At 41.9% G+C, this 18097-nt stretch overlaps 1 protein-coding gene across 1 annotated transcript in view; it reads right to left on the reverse strand.

The window, feature by feature from the left end:
• Positions 1-6254: 6254 nt before the first annotated feature.
• LOC128737893 (BMP-binding endothelial regulator protein) overlaps positions 6255-18097 on the reverse strand; it is a 157422-nt gene continuing 145579 nt past the window's right edge. The window contains exon 7 of the mRNA XM_053832639.1: positions 6255-18044. Within this exon, the coding sequence (XP_053688614.1) occupies positions 16902-18044 (1143 nt within the window). The 3' untranslated portion in view covers positions 6255-16901. The remainder of the gene's footprint in view (positions 18045-18097) is intronic.

Raw genomic sequence — 18097 nt, forward strand, 5'->3', positions numbered from 1 at the left:
CAAATTCATCGACTACCTCAAACTCATCGCCGTCGATCAATATACTACTGCCCAAGCGGTGTCGTTCGGCCTCGGTTCCGTTGGCCAGCATGTACTTTGTTTTAGACGTATTTACCTTTAACCCAATCTTTTCTGCTTCGCGCTTTAGTCTGGTGTACTGTTCAGCCACCGCCACAGATGTTCTGCCGATAATATCCATGTTGACTAGATTTGTTGAATATCGTGTCCCGCGTGTTGATATCCGCTCGGTTCATAACACCTTGTAGCGCTATGTTGAACAGCAGGCATGAAAGACCATCACCTTGACGAAGCCCTCTGTGTGATTCGAATGAACTTGACAATCCACCCGAAATCCGAACACAGCACTGTGTACCATCCATCGTAGATTTAATCAGTTTGATGAGCTTCCTGGGGAAGCTGTTCTCGTCCATGATTTTCCATAGCTCTTTCCGGTCGATGGTATCATATGCGGCTTTGAAGTCAACGAATAAATGATGCGTGGGAACTCTGTATTCACGGCCCTTTTGGAGGATTTGCCGCAGTGTAAATATTTGATCCGTTGTAGACTGACCTTCGACGAAGCCGGCTTGATAAGTTCCTACAAATCTATTCGCAATTGGTGATAGACGGCGGAAAATGATTTGGGACAGCACTTTATAAGCGGCATTGAGAACGGTGATCGCTCGATAGTTCTCACAGTCCAACTTGTCGCCCTTTTTATAGATCGGGCAGATAACCCCATCTTTCCACTCCTCCGGTACCTGTACCGTATCCCAAATTCTAGCAATTAGTCGGTGCAGACAAACGGCCAACTTTTCTGGTCCCATTTTAATAAGCTCCGCTCCGATGCCATCTTTTCTAGCTGACTTGTTCTTTAGCTGCATGATGGCCTCCTTAACTTCGCCTATCGTTGGGGCTACCACCTCTTCCCCGTTTGTTGCACCGTCGAAATCGCTTTCCCCGCCGAAATGGTTCTCCGCCTGGGCGCCATTCAGGTGTTCGTCGAAGTTCTGCTTCCACCTATCGGTCACCTCACGATCATTCGTCAGAATACTGCCAGTCTTATGCCGACACATTTCGGCTCGCGGCACAAAGCCTTTACGGGATCCATTCAGTTTCTGGTAGGACTTTCGCGTTTCCTGAGAACGATGCAGCCGCTCCAACTCTGCATATTGCTGCTCTTCTAGGTAGCGCTTTTTCTCCCGAAAGATTTGGTTTCGCTGCATCTTCTTCTGTTTGTGTCTTTCCACGTTCTGACATGCCCGATGCAGCTCTTCGCTACACTGCTGATGGCTGTTTTGATAGTGTTCCAATAGTCCTCAAGAGGGGCTTCGTTCAGCTCGTCTTCTTCCGGCAGCGCAGCTTCGAGTGAATGCGCGTAGGTTGCGGCGTCGTCTGGCTGCTTCAGCCGCGCGAAATCTAACCGAGACTGGCGTCGGTACCGAATGTTGTTCACAACGGAGAGTCTTGAGCGCATCTTAACCATCACTAGGTAGTGGTCAGAGTCAACGTTAGCGCTTCGATAGGATCGATTAACCCTTTATAAGGCCGTGGCAATAAAATTGCCCCCAACGAAAAATATTTGTTTTGCGTCTATAAAGACATCAATATAATTATAGAAGCAAAAGAAAAAAATTTTGTTGGTGGCAATATAGTTGCCATTGCCTTGTAAAGGGTTAAAACGTGGTCGATCTGTGATTCTGTCTGATTTGGTGACCTCCAGGTGTACTTGTGATGGTTTCTGTGCTGGAAAAAAGTACTACGTACGGCCATATTCTTGGAGGCGGCAAAGTCGATAATTCTTAGGCCCATTTCATTGGTCCGCTGGTGTGCGCTGAACCTTCCAATCACCGGTTTGTATTCCTCCTGCTGGCCGACCTGAGCATTGAAATCCCCGATGACGATCTTGATATCATGTTTTGGGCAGCGGTCGTATTCACTCTCCAACTGCGCGTAGAATTCATCCTTGTCGTCATCGGTACTTCTGAGATGAGGGTTGTGCACGTTGATGATGCTTATATTGAAGAATCAGCCCTTGATTCTCAACCTGCACATGCGAGGATTGATTGGCCACCACCTAATCACCCGTTTCCGCATCTCGCCCATTACTATGAAAACTGTACCCATCTCGTGTGTGTTGCCGCTGCTCTGGTAGATGGTATGTCCGTCTCTGAACGTATATTCCGTTGAGCTCTTCCAGCACACCTCCTGCAGCGCTACGACGTCGAACTTGCGGCTCTTCAATACGTCGGAGAGAACTCGAGTGCTCCCTTGGAAGTTTGTTTGTTTATTTGTACATCAACAGGTCTTGTGGCTCAAATGATAATTTAACCTAAAAACTACGCGCTATTGATAAGAAACGATTCTTCAGCACGTTACGGCTGACGTCATATTCGAAGCTGGAGTAAAAACGGTTAAAGTGGCGTAGGTCAAGGTTTTCCAATATATACGGGCAATTTACTCGTGAGGTCAATAAATCGAAGACAATTGTTGCTCTATTTACATCGCGACGAACATGAAGGGGGTCTAGGTCGATGAGCCTACAGCGTTGTTCGTAGCTTGGAACGAATCTCCGCTGCACTGACTCGATTCGGCTAACTCCATTTTGATAGTATGGACTCCAAACTGGAGCACAGAATTCAAGATTGGAGCGGACTAATGCACAATAAAGAGCTTTCAAGCAGTAAACATCGTTGAAGTTCTTGCCGATGCGCATAATGGAGCCAAGGTTTCTGCAGGCTTTGTTCACGATGAACGCGATGTGCTGTTTGAATGTAAGTTTAGAATCGAGCAGTATCCCCAGATCCTTGATGCAGTTTACACGACGTAATGGCGTATTTGACAGCTTCTAGTCAAAAGCGAACGGGCTCAGCTTTATGGAAAATGTGATGACTTCACACTTGTTGGGGTTAAGCAGCATGCGGTTGTCGACACACCATTTGGCAAAGGTCGATAGTTCCTCCTGAAGGACAGCGGCGTCGGAGAGATTTTCGACTTTTGAGTATAACTTGAGGTCGTCAGCAAACAAGAGTCGCGGAGCTTTAAGCAGGCAGTTGGCTTCATTGAAGTAGATAAGGAATATTAAAGGACCAAGATGGCTGCCTTGTGGTATTCCCAAATGAGCAGTGAACGATCCAGAGAGACTGCCCTCAATGTTCACCTTTAAGTGGCGATCGGATAAGTATGAACGGAACCAACGCAGCAACGGACCACCTATGGCAAGCTTATCCAGTCTAGCAATAGCGATTTGGTGGTTCAATTTGTCGAAAGCTGCGGAAAGATCAATGTAAATGACATCTGTTTGCGACCAAGCATCGAAACTATTTATCACGTAGGATGTAAGTGTCAAGAGATTGGTAGTCGTGGAGCGCTTGGGCATAAATCCATGTTGGTTATCAGAGATGTACTGTTTGAAAAATGCAAATACTGGTTCAAACAGGGCGAGCTCAAACAGTTTCGGAATTGAGTTTAGAGCAGAGATTCCTCGATAGTTATCTACGTTTTTCCTGTTTCCCTTTTTATGCACAGGGAACATGTAAGCCGATTTCCATGCTGAGGGAAAGACACCTGAGTTAACGGATAAGCTGAAAAGATGGCTCTTTAGAGCAGCGATAGGGTGGATGCATTTTTTCAGGAACACAGGTGGTATACCGTCCGGTCCAACGGATCGAGAAAGTTTCAACTCCCATCACCATCACTTCATCGATGGTGAGGTTGTTCAATGAAATTGGGTTTGGGAAATTGAGAAATTGGGAAATGTGGTTGGGTCGTTCACCCAGGAAAGGAATACGCTCGGTTGCTGTGGATATCTCTGCAATCGTCATACTTTCATCAGTAAATATACTGGAGAATTTCATCGAGAACAGTTCAGAAATTTGCTCAGAGTTGTTGAAACGAAACGACGAAACGCGCTACATGTGTCTGACTCGATGATGAATAAGTTTCAGTCTGAACAGGCCGATGTCAGCCAAACCCAGGCGGTAAATTCTGGCTCTGGCTCGCTCTGTGTTTGTAGCAGAAGCGAAAGCTGAACATGAAGAGAACAGTCATCAGTCATCATGACATTGGTCAGATGAGGAGTTCGAGGTGTCGGCTGGCCGGGGCAGTGACTGGAGAGGGTGTGCACCGGCAGACGAGCGGTGTCAGGGTTTTTCATGCAATGTAACATAATTTCCTATGTTTCATCCTTAGAAACTGTTTCGATTAAAAAATTAATCAATGCGGAACACTTTCCGGGACTCTTCGTAATCCGGAACAAGCCATCCAAATCCGGGACAGTCCCGTATAATCCGGGACGTCTGGTCAGCCTAAATTAACGTTATTTTAACCTTAGTAACGTCACGACTTAAATGCAAGAGGCTAGTACAAAGGATTATAAACATCAATTCCGCCAACGTCATCAAATTTGTTGGCGTAAGCGTTGTAAGGGGGTCTCGATATTTTTGAACGTGGCATTGCGTCTCCCAGCAATTTTGCGAGTCCTACGCAAATTAATATTTGATTAATAATTATCTTGTACTTGCCAATACGTATGCTTGTCAGACAAGGAGGGGTACAGAGGTGAGACAATCATGAAAACGATCATTAAATTGCGAACGTGTTTAGGACACGCAAATCTTCAAATCACGCTCATAATTTTCGCGAGGGAGTCCAAAAATAAAATCGCCGCAATAATTGTTTTCATTCCTAATGTTGACATTAAGTATGGTTGCTAAGAAAACACAGTAACAAATATTTCGACGGTAGAAACAACCACTTAGAACTGAACAAGGAGAAAACTGTTTGGTTATTTCAAAGAATTTACTAACGTCAAAAAAAAAATAGATAGTCGCTGAGTAGTAAGTCTCGCACATTTTAGTCCTGAATAACGTGAAAACCTTTCTCAGTCAGTAAAAAAAATAAATTTGGGACCATTGCTTTTCTTGTTGTTCTTCAACGATATTGCGCTGCTTTTGGGTACTGGGTGTAGGTTAGTGTACGCCGATGACCTGAAACTATTTGCCGCGATAGGAAATATAGATGACTGCCGCCGACTGCAGGGTTTGCTTGATTTATTTACGAGCTGGTGCAAACAAAATTGGCTGATTATAAGTGTTGCCAAATGTGAAGTTATGAGCTTTCACCGCTTCCAAAACCCGATCCTTTTTGGTTACACCGTTGATGGTATTGAGTTACGCAGAGTGGACCGAGTTAACGACCTTGGAGTCCTGCTGGACACAAAAATGACGTTCAATGTGTATCGTGAATCAATTATCTCCAAGGCATCACGGCAGCTCGGATTCATCTTTAAGATTGGTCGGAACTTTAGGGATACCCACTGTCTTAAATCGTTGTATTGCGTCCTTGTTCGTCCGCTATTAGAAAATTGCAGCCTAGTTTGGTTTCCAAAGCAGCTAACTTGGAACCTGCGCATTGAACGTGTGCAACGGAGGTTTGTCCGACTAGCACTGCGACACCTCCCTTGGCGAAATCCTGACGACTTGCCCCCATACGCAGACAGATGCCGTTTACTCGACCTAGACACACTAGAACATAGACGCAAGGTGCAACAGGCATTATTTGTAGCAAAAGTTATTAATGGTGAAATTGACGCCCCTAATTTACTATCAATGATCAATTTTCGCGCTTCGCAACGATCACTGCGCTCGACGGGTTTACTGCAGACCCAATTTCATCGGACTGTGTTTGGATACAACGAACCAATTACTGAATGTGTAAGGACCTTTTCGAACGCGGAGGAATTGTTTGACTTTGGTGAACCGTCGCGCTTGTTTGCGCAGAGATTACGCAGATTTAATTTAGTATAAGATTTTATTCATGTAGACAATATTTTATGTCAGATGAAATATCCCTAATAAATAAATAAATAAATAAAAACTGCTCCGTGTCCGAAAGCGTTCAGATCTGATCAAAGCTGTTCCATTGAAATTTAGTCAGTAAAAGTCTGTCCGAATGGCTATGAGCGAACCATAGAATATACTCACACAGTATAATTTCCTTTGGAGTTTGGATGGTGTCTACAATCGTTATGCTTATTGTTCTACATACTTGCCACGCGGTGAAACAACCCTCAATGTTAAAGAAAGCAAGGCAACAACAATCCGGAAAGCTAAGAGTTTTTACGAGTTTTGTGTCATTGTCATCAAATTTTTATTTCTTCCACTTTTTGCTTCCTTTTTGGTCGGCTAAATGAGTACACACGGCCAAGATCCGCAAGGCACAAATCTCGAATCCAATGAATTATACAACCCTAGCTCTGGATGTGATATTACCGACTGCAGTGAAAAGCGCTGTTCGGGTTATAAATACTACTCGTGTTTTTTTTATTATTCACTGCTCATCAACTATTTTTATTTTCAATGCAGCTTCTTTCAGTTTTCCATTCACTCAAATTGCAATTACTTTTTTTTCATATCCTTAGCGCACAAACATAACATAGGAACAATGCAATCGCGTTTACTAATAAATTCTAGAGCACGGTAGTTTCCTTTCTTCCGCCCTTTTTCCAGTTTTTTTTCACTTGTTGTTTTCCCTTTTCCCGGTTTTCCCCGTCTGCTAGTGGATAGTATGCGTGAGAGTGTGTTTTGCTTTTGTTTTTAAATACCTGGTTTATTTTGTTTTTATCAATTACAACAAACACTGAAACAGCAAAGTCTTAAGTAAACGTATTCTTCTTCTTCTTCATCATCCAGTTCGGTTGTTCTGACCTGACACTCTTTTTCCGTTCTCATTTCGTCTCTCATCATTTCTTAAATTACTAGAGTTTTGTAGGCATTCACTAAAAATATTACATTGTTTTATATCAAGAGATCATTTTTACGTTGCTCGAATCGTCACTTGCTTCGCTACCCGATGGAGTTCCGGAAAGCAAATAATGGATTCATTTAAAGATAAGTATTCTTCTTTTCGGGGGATTCAATATTGTAGTTTGTTACATATTTTACTTTTCTGTTGTTTTCGTTTTCTAGTTTTTTTTAAATAAACTGTTTGGCTAAGCTGAAGCATCGCGTGTACGCCTCTGTGTAGGTGCGAATGAGTAAGTGTGTATGTGTTTGTGTGGGTGTGTTTGTGTGATGATTGCTGGTTCTATTCTAATAAAATTACGACGACGAGGGCTGATAAACATTAACTGGCAATTTACATTGATTGTGCGATTGATTTTTTTTGTCTGTAATGGTTAATAGAAACTTATGCCGGTTTACATTGAGAGGAAGAATTTGGCTGGGTTGTTGTTGTATTTTTTTTGTGTTGAACTTGAATTATATTCTTTTTGATCGCTACGGAAGATCACTGGGAGTTCGTTATATCTCGTTGTTTTTGTTTACTGGTATCGGTTTATTTGTCTTAAATTTTACGATTTTTTATTGTCCGCAGAAAATTTGAGTTATTTTTCGTTCTCACAATTGTGTTATCCTAAACTTTTAATTGTATACATATGACTGCAAGAAATTAAATGGAATGTGAAGGTTGCTCACGCTTTGAATTTGTTTTGAGTTCGTTGTTTGCCGTTGAAGCAGACTTGTTTTTTTTCTTCTGTAAATCCGCTGCAGTGATTCGTGTAATACTTTTCTGTATGTGCGATGTATATTTGTTCGATTTAATGCATTTAATGATGTATGGTCTGGTATTTTAGTTTACAAATTTAAGAGAGCTAGGATGTTTTCGTTCGGTTCAGTGGTAGTTTTCCTTTATTGGCCTATATTGTAATTCTGATTTTCTATGCTACTTTTTTCCTGTTTATTTTTTCTGCTAACATTATACACAGTGATACAATTTTCCATAATTGCTAGGCGCATAGAACAAAATAAAAATTGTGCTATTTTCGTCAGGTAATAATACTTTTTGTATGATTCTTACTTTCACGTAAGTAACATTCGTTAATGAGTTTGGTGCAGTTTGACAAGCAACCTATCGATTCTTATGTTTCAGTTTCAAAAATATTCAATTCATCTTTACGATAAATAATTTTGATTAACAATCTTAGTCACCGTTAATAGTTTAATAACATTAAAAATTTGAATTATCCCACAGCAAAAGATCAGCAAATAGTCAAAAGATAGATTTCAGGCAGCGTACCGTATTAGACGTTGAAGAAACAGTGGTCAAATAAGCAAAGCAAAGAATAGAGAGAAAACTACAGTACATCTCTCAGAACTCTAACATTAACAAGCCGTGAATTATGGCAGGTCCGGCAGCACCTACTTTTTCGTTCAACGGAAAGCGTGACCTAGAGTTTTTCCCACTGAAAACGGAAACGGTCACGGTTTTGTACAATACCAACTGACACCGACACACAGCAAATTACAAACATTAATCATGACAGTTCTGAATTGAGCTGCGAAAAAAGCTACTCGATCGGTAGGTATCGTCAATCCCAGCAACATGTGCCGAAAATGCTGTCTATTTGCCATTAGCGTGCAATTTATTACTCCCCAACCTACTACGTTGAATACGTTGAATTTGGAGCAGCACCCAGTAACACAAAACACCTGTTGGCGAGTGTCGGCTTCGTGTTTACCGAGACTCTCCCAGAGCGCAGCGCCAGACAGCGGCGGCAAATAAACCTGTCGGAAGTGGTGAAATGGACTTTGAACTGCGAACGATTCGCCGTTTCGTTTGGAGTTAGGTAGCTAGTTGGCAACAGTTTGTTGCGGGAAAAATCAACCAAATGCCCCTTGAGTCATCCCGCGGGACGAATTAGCAGTCTGCCACAGGTTCTGCCTGCCGGCTGAGCGCGGCGATTTGTTTACAACTGTTCACACACTGCACTGCACTGATGCGTCGGCTGGCACTTTGCTCGAGCTAGATGTACATAATTGATGCTTTGATACACTTCAAGCATAACAATACACGGTAATTTTTGGCTTCGAGGAAACCGACCCGGATTGAGATCAATTGCAAACGTAGCGTGTTGTTTACTTCTGTAGAAACAATTCCCGGTTAATTAGATGCCTAGCTAGCACGAACAGAGAGAATTCCTGTTAATAAAGTAGAATTGTAGTTTCTGCAAATTAGGTATCTGGTGTGTGCGAGAATGGTACTTTGTTTGGGAGGAAAACACCATGCGTCTCCACTGTCTCCCGGGCAACATTGAAATTTAGGTAACATGCCACCCCTACTCAATGCAATATTTTTCTACTGGTTCTAGGATTTATATAGTTTCGACTTGTTGGCAATAGTTATTCAACAATTTTTTTATTCCTCAATTGTCTTAAGTAGTGCCAATTTTAGTTTTTGCTTTTGCTTTCAGTTTATTTGATTCGGAATGGTCAGGACAATAAATAACCATAACCTACATCAAACAGAAAAAGTGCATTAAATACCGAATTGTTTTTGCCATAGAAAAAATCTCTTTCACATTGTAGGTCGGAAACCTTGAAAAATTTGAGATTAGTGACGACTCGTACCAAATACAAGATACGCTCGTGGGGAAGCACTAGGCGTGAAACAGACAATCTTTCCTAGCGTTTTCCATAGTGTTAGGTTCCGTTCGAAGGGTGGGTACCACACGAACCGAAGCCAAGAGGTGTCAACAGGCGATTTTGCACCTGAAATGCACTGCGAATGCTACAATCAAAAAATCGTATCGTTTTTGCATCGAATTGTTTTAGACTGTTTCGATAATTGTAAATAGCCTACAAAGTAATCGTCATTTCAAATATCGTGCAGTATTCAACCAAATTTCAACTGGATCCTGTGGTTTTTATTCAAATTAATTTATTTCGGTATTTCGCGCAAGTTGGAATATGCGGGGCATTTCTTTGGAGCAACGAAAACGGATTGTGCACAAATGTACAGTGTACAGTGTACATCCTTCGGCATCAGTACGAAATGTGGCGAAAAGCAAAGCGTGTCAAAGAGGGACCTGCAGATCCGTCGCGGAAGCAGAAGCAACCAAAACGCAACACCAAACAGGTTGAATCCATGAAACCAAGGGCACTCAAGCTGTACGACAAACCACTAATCATAGGATCCGGGTGTGTCATCATGGATGACAAAATCTACGCAAAATTCGCCTTTAAAACTCTGCCGGAATCGCAGTTTTATACCTCACCAAAGGTGAAGTGGTTATCCAGATGGCTTCTAATCCCACAAGAATCGACCATTCGATCGTTTAAGGGGGCCCAGACGACCCAGCGGCAAGCTAGCAGCGGAAGAAAGATGCAGACTACCGACCCCGTGAAGGCAACGAAAATGAGGGATTACTTCAAGTACAATCTGAACCTCTCGATTCGGGACATGGTCAAGAAAGTTAATTCTTCCATCTGGATCGTCCGGCAGACAATGGCTTCACGTCTTCAAGGTATAATATGGTGACCAAATCCTGCGCCAGCAAGTTGTAGCGCGAATGGTTGGTGCAGCCGAAATGCACTGTAATGGACGACGAGACGTACACTGAGCAAAAAAATTATCCTTACAGTATGACCTGTTTTTTGGTAGTCAATTTTTTTGCTCAGTGTATATTATAACAGACGCCTAGCATATCTCTGGTCTGGAGTTTTTCGTCGGCTAGTCCCGCCTGGATGTTGCGGAGAAGTTCCGGAAGAACAAAGTTGACAAATTTGCCTAGAAGTACTTGGTGTGGCAGGCGACTTGTGGGTACATAAAGACCGGAACGATCAACGGCCAAATATATAAAGAAAAATGGCCGCCAATTTGTTTTCACTTTATTCGAAATGTCACTGCCAAAGAAAAGAAAATGGCCGAAAATCACTCTTCAGGCAGAGAAAATGACCGAAACCCGCATCTAAAGGCCAGAAAATGATCGTTAAACACTTTTGGAAATCAGAAAATGGCCGAAAAGCTTCTAAAGGCCAGCAAGTGGTATCGAAAGAGCAAAAAACGGCCAAAAAAACGTTTCCGAAAGTCGAAAAATGGTCGTAAAATGCTTCTGAAAGACAGAAAAGGGCCAATAAACGCTTATGAAAACCTTAAAGTTACCCGTAAAACACTTCTCAATGCCAGAAAATGACCAAAAATGCTTCTAAGCGATAGAGAATGGCGAAAAATACCTCCAAAGGCAGGGAAATGGCCGTCAACAACAGAAGATGGTCTAAAACGCCTCTGAAGGCTAGGAAATAGTCTAAAAACGCTTCCAGAGGCCCGATTATGATCAAAAAATGTTTCCGAAGCTCAGAAAGTTGCCAAAAAATCGCTTCTTGCGGCCAGAAAATGGCTCAAAGATCAGGCTAGGAGAATGACCGAAAAATACTTTAAAGGCAAGCAGAGGCCAAAATAAAATGATTCTTAATAAGGTTCCAGATGCGAAAAACACGCTTCTGAAGACTAGAAAATAATCTATCTAAGGACGCTTCTAAAGTGTGGAGAGTGGACAGAGATCATTTCTGGGACCAGAAAATGGCCGAAAGACGCTTCTAAAGGCCAGAAAATGGTTGTTAAAAACTTTTGAAGCCCAAAAAATGGCCAAAAAGTTTCTACTGGCCAGAAAGTGGCCTAGACATGCATTTAAAGTGCATATAACGGTCAAAAAACTTCTCTGTTAGTCAGAAAATGGTCGAAAACCGCTTCTGGAAGACAGAAAAAGGCCAATAAACGCTTATGAAAGCCTGAAAATTAGCCGTAAAGCACTTGCCAGAAAATGGCCAAAAAATGCTTCTAAGCGATAGAAAATGGCAGAAAATGCCTCCAAAGGCAGGGAAATGGCCGAAAAGAACTTGTCAAAGACAGAAGATGATCTAAAAACGCCTCTGAAGGCTAGAAAATAGTCTAAAGGCCCTTCCAGAGGCCAGACAATGATCAAAAAATGTTTCCGAAGCTCAGAAAATTGCCAAAAATCGCTTCTTACGGCCAGAAAATGGCTCAAAGATCAGACTGTAGTACTTTCCTTCCAACTATTTCAGTCATAAACACGACTTTCTTCGTCAAGTATATCCAACAAAATGCTTTTCCGTATTTCGTTCTCACCAGTCGTTTATATCTATCTCTTTTTCTCTCTACTCACAAAGCCTTGTGCTCTGTCGCGTCAATAATATTTGCCTTTCGTGTGCCTTTTCGTCGGTTATAGATGATCATACTATTTTCGCCACGTTATGAGCTTACTTTCTTGTACACGCTTAAAGTGTCTTGTAATAAGACGGGGAATTTCCAGCCTCAAACTCATTATTTGCATGTCAGGTACCCGATATTTCTAATTGTTTCCTATAATCCCTACAACTTCCTCTTTACAAAACCATTTCACTTGTTGTTTAGTTCGTAGCAAATTTTGGAAATATCACAATATGAAAATTGTGAACCTTGCTGCAGATAACTGAATGCTTCATTTAGTTATTGCCAATGTACACCTACTTTTATGAGCGTTTCTTGTAGCATTTTTTCTCAGATTTCCAACGGGGGTCTTAAAATAAAAATCGGTTGGGGGGCTCATGGAGAAAATGGTGATTTTTTGACAAAATCCAACACGGCAGCCAAATCCAAGTTGGCCGCCAAAACATTTTTTACTCCATTTGAAAGCCCTGTCATTCTTCTTCATAGAACCGTGCCTTTTTGTAAGTTGCTTTGTTGTAAATTTAGGAAATATCACGTGATATAGATCTCAAGGTTTACTTAAATTCGCCTTTCTTTGAAACTGTCAGGCCTCTTGGCGAGCGAGAGATGCACTGTTTCAAGGTATTAAAAGTGCAGCTTTCATTTTTTAGCCATTTTCAACTAATTAAGTACAAAAGTTCCAATATTTGAAGACCTCGTGCCAGTAGTGGCCCTGTTTCAACGAGAATTACTCAAAAGTATAATGAAATTCTATGGCGCACATTCTTGTTTATTGTTCTTTTCATAACTCAATCAGGTATGGACATGCCCTTACTTGGTGACTGATTCGTTATATGATATTTTGTGTTTAAACGATTGTGTCAAAAATATGGGTAAAGGTATAATAAAGGTGAGACGCCTAACTTGGGGACAAAAAAAATTTTTACGCTGTATCTGTGCAGTGTGCAGTATAAACATTGCAGTATAAACTAGTTTATTTCGTGGAGAAACAAAAATTTGTTGTGGGTTTGAAGTTTCAAGTTGGCCTCCCAGTTGGCCTCGAGGTAAGACGCTGGTCTAATAAGCTAGTCGTCGTATGTTCGAATCTCGGCTGGGAGAGGCTGTTAGAGTCAATAGGATCATAGCACTGACCCCGCACTGTCCTGTATTCTAACAGCTGGTTGCGAAGTCTGTCGTATAAAAACAGAAGGTCAAGTTTCGGTAACGGAATTAGCACCCAGGCTTTGCTTTTTTGAAGTTTCAACCTGGGAATGGTTAAAGTTGGGAAGCGATAAGGACGATAAAGGATGCTTTTTACGCGCACTTTGGGCGTGAATACAACAACGCTCAGGTTGGCCAGGACGAGAGATTTAGACCGGTTATTGGAAAGTTCAGCACACATCCGCTTACGAAAAAAATGCCATTGAAGCATTAACTTTTGACCATAAGTACCTACTTCCGGCATGACCTTCCATATCGGTACACCGCCAACACCACACTTTTGGTACTTTTAATTGAAGAAACTTATTTACGACAGAAATTGGTTCTAAATCAGTTACCACAACTGCTTTATAACAACTGAGTTAGTAGGGATCTGGATATCACCGTAACAGACTGAAACACGAATCGACTGCATTGTATTTGATGGAAGGCACTTCGCGGATATCATCGACGTTAGAATCTATCGTCGATTCTAACCACTACGTTTTGATTGTTAAAGTGCGCCAAACAGTTTCTGTTGTTACCAACATTCGGCATCGTCGCGACACCTCGCAATTTGGAACGACTCAAGCTATCTGAAGTCGCTACTGAGTTCGCGCAAAGCCTTGAGGCACTGCTGTCGGGTGAGGACGAGCTAAACGCAGTTCTTCGAGGATTGCCGGTAGAAGCGCGTCAAATCAGTCATCAACAGCGCAGCTGAAGGTGCCATTGGGTTCACTGAGAAAAGTCAGTTGGTTAAACGAGAAATGCCAGACGATATTAGACGAGAAGAAGCCCGCGTCGATGATGCTGCTGTTTTTATGGGATAAGAAGTGCCGTCTGGAAGAAGTGGAGGGCGAGGACATGGAACAGCTGTATCGTTCTCAAGAAACGCGTAAATTTTACAAGAAACTGAACGTATCCCGCAAAGGCTTTGTGCTGTAAGCCGAAATATGCCCGGATAAAGGGTCTTGTCGGATGAATGTGAGATGATCGAAAGGTGGAAGCAGCACCTGGATAGCGCAGGGGCGGACCACCAAAACAGCAGGGGGAATGGCTACATCAGTACGGCGGATGATACAGATATGCCGACTCCATTGAAGTAATCGCAGTCATCAAGCTGCTCAAAAGCAACAAAGTAGCTGGCAAACACGGTATGGCAGCAGAGTTTATCAAGATGGACCGGATTGCTTGGCTAGCTGTCTGCAGACACCGGCTGATAGAGAGAATCTGGGAAACGGAACAGATACCGGACGACTGGAAGGAAGGTGTAAACTGCCCAATACGTAAGAAGGGCGACAAGTTGGAATGTGGAATGTGCAAACTTTCTGCTTTCTCAGATCAAATTTCGCCGTCTGTTTTCTTAAGTAGATTTGTGGAACGTTATCAAGACCGTTCTGTGATCGGGCGATAAACAACGGACCAAACCTCTAAATGTGTCGCGAGTAGATTTCAAGGTCGCCTATGATACTATCGACCGTGCTATGGAAAATGATGGACGAAATCAGAGAAGAGTAGATTAATGGTGCATACGTCTAAAACCTAGTAGGTAACTGTGTGCAGGAAGAACCGAGCGCGATCAAGGAGGAATGTTTACACATAGGTAATGGTATTGTAATCGACGGAGACGAGGTGATAGACCAATTTGTATGCTTCGGGTCGATAAATAACAACTGCAGCAGAGAAATACGCAGGTGTATTCTTGACGGAAGTCGTGCTTACTACAGACTCTAGAAGACCATAAAGTCTGCTAAGCTTCACCCCCCTACTGCTTTAATCCTCTACGGGTACAAGCCGTGGACAATGCTCAACCAGGACTAACAAGCACTGGCCGTGGTTTAGACCATCTTTGCTGGGGTATGTGTGAACGGTGTTTGAAGGAGATCACAGATCACCTCGAATCCGGTTGGTTGGTATAGTAGAGTAAAACCTAGAAAGTGTTGGACACTCAACGAAATGGAGACACCATGAGCCTAGTAGTATGTTTGCGGAACATTCTTATGCAGGTGAAATCTTAATTGACTTTGCACCAAGATAAGTTAATTTTTTAAAGCTGAAACTGTCAGTCCGTATATTCTGTTTAGTTTTTGTGAAGTGTCGACTTGTGACCGGCGAGAAACCTGGTTATCATACTAAATTAGATAGTGGAAAAAATCTAATTCACTTGAAATATATTATAGTGAGGTGTCTTGAATTCAAATTTTTGTTTCATAGAAGGCTTATTATTAAGTTGAAAATGCTTCCACCACAAAATACTGTGCACTTCACTTCCAAATAAGATTTTCATGTGCATGCATTCATTCAAGTGCAAACGCCTGAATACCTGTATCTGCAAAACCATCGTAATAGCAGATTTACATAGAATATTTGTATTTTTGTGAGTACATCAAATGAATTCATTAATCATATGATTTTCGCCAGCGAAAACATAATTTTTCCAAGGCTGCAGGCTACAGTAAATTTACAATTTGATTTGACAAAATGTAACTGTTCCTTTTCCACCGGTACTTTTGATAATATTTCATAGGGTCAAGTAACTCTTATAACGAATAGAATATTAACCGGTGTTGAAGATATTCATGCAAGCGTAGCCTCCTGGTTGACGGTTATTTAATTGGAACCATGAAGCGGGCGCACAGTAATTTGTAACCCAAAGGTAGTTCAATGCGCGGAAACGATGAACCGATGCTGAGTTTTCTAGAAAAAATGCTGGAAATTTACAGAAGAACCACTCCACTTACAGATTGGAGATAGTAGTAAATAATATTTAAAAAATACGCCCTCTTAAATATGTAATTTGCAGAAACAATGGAGTTACATGGTTCTTTACACCACAGATTCTGATGACTATTTCAATTATAACTATGTCTAACAAACACGATACAAGTTTTTTTTTGCATCTGGTTGAACCGTAAAGCTTTTTTTCAGTCAACTGCAATCTGAAACGTCAAAAAGTTCTGAACGTGTCACACGAGATGGGTACGTTCCTGAACTCCAAAATAATTCCACCAAACATTTTCTTCGGTACGTTACTTGCCCGACTGCACGCATTAAATAAGTTTCCATGTTTTCCGTTTTTAAGTATATTCAGAGGCAATGGCTAAAGCTAAACCTAAACGCTACGTTGTTCGGTGAATAATAAATACTGATGAAATTTAGCAACATCTAATAATTAAAAAATCTGTACACTTAACGTAAAGGTAGGTGAATAAAAACCGCACTAGCTACAAATGAAACAAATGTACAAAGTAAAGTCGATAATCCCCGCAAATAGGATGAGATTTTCGCCTAGCAAACTAAAGCTATATTTACAAAACGAGAACGTTTTTGTATTTGTACGGGCTAGTAGTGAGTTTCGTTCGCTTTGCTTCACTTCTTTTGGCATTCAATTGTCAAAACAAATACAACTAAACTGTACTACTGTAGTTTTTTTTTTGTCTTAACCACCTAGGCTAGTCAAAAGCAATAAGTTACGCGTGGGAATAATTAAGTTAAAATCGCTGATACAAACTTATCAGAATTATTAAGAACAAAAAGCGTTTTTCCTAGATTGCAACTGCGGTTCAAAATGGTCTCGCAATCATTCGATCTCTCATTGACTTGATTCCATTCTGTTGTAAAACTCACACGTTTTCACAGTCACAATTCGTTTCACTGTTTTACTCACGCGATACCTGCGCGTAGTCTCTACCTGTTGGTCATGTTGCTTGAACCATCTATGAATACAACGGGGGTGGCGCTTTTCGGCTGACCGGATCCGCGAGCAGTTTGGGCCTTCGTTGCTTCTTCCGATGTCGCTGGCTGGGCCGGACAATTGCATTTTTGTTCTGCTGTCGGCCGCGCAGTTGCGGCTGCTGTTGCATCAGTAGATGGTGATGCGGCGAGATGAGAGCATTGGTTGCGTTCGGATAGCAGTTAGTTTCCCGCCTCCAGTTGGGCAATCGGATGCCCTGCCGTTGGCACTCGTGTGCATAGGCCGCTAAACTGTCACAGTAGCACTGCTTGTGCGGGCACTCGCACATATCGAACTTACACGATTCGAAGTAATGCTCCGGATTCAGTTGAGAGTTGCAGCTTCCAAACACGTCGGTTTTTAGGATTTTGCAGAAAGTGAAAAATTTCTTTGTTTTGCATTGAGCGTTTTTGGCAGCGAGCTCTTTCTTCCTCGGTCGTGTACATACTTTCTCCCCACCAACAGCCCAAGACTGCGCAAACTTCCATACGTTATCTGTCATGTTGACACCGGTTCTGGAAACCAGATCATCTCGAAATACGCCATTGTAATTCCCACATAATCCGCATAGTTTATTTTTATAAATAGTAGGAACTTCAACCTGTATAAAGTTATTTCCATCCCAGGTAAGTTTAATGCCTAATTCGGTAGCAACAATCACCTCTGTGCCTTCCTCACTTTTATAGACGTCCAGCATATTTTCCAGTTTGTACGGTAGATCAATCTTTGTCCCGTTTACTTTTATCCGCATTTTTTGGCCGAGATTCACCTTAATGTTGGCCAATTTCAAAGTAACGGTTTTGGTCCATGACGACGACTTGGTTAGCCGTGCATCATTAGTAACTCTAATCGAGAAAGTGTGGTCTTTACAGTCACCCGTTAAACGATACTTACAGGATCCTTGGAAGCTGTAGAAGTTTCCGTCAAACGTTTTATAGTGCGGATCGCCAAACACAGTACAGACACCGGGACTCTCGACGCACTTGGGACAACATTCCTCCTTCGGAGTAACCAAAGTTTCGTTGGGTTTACACTTTGGCTTGGGGCACTGAATTTTAGCACAGCGCACCTCTCCAGAACGACATTCGCATGAAGCGCACGCACTAAGGCTCCAGGTTTCCCCGTTCTGAAATAATGACGAATTTTCAATATAATTTCAAAAGTGGACAGGAGTTCATA

This window comes from Sabethes cyaneus, chromosome 2, assembly GCF_943734655.1.
Source record: "Sabethes cyaneus chromosome 2, idSabCyanKW18_F2, whole genome shotgun sequence".
In the NCBI taxonomy this organism is placed as follows: domain Eukaryota; kingdom Metazoa; phylum Arthropoda; class Insecta; order Diptera; family Culicidae; genus Sabethes; species Sabethes cyaneus.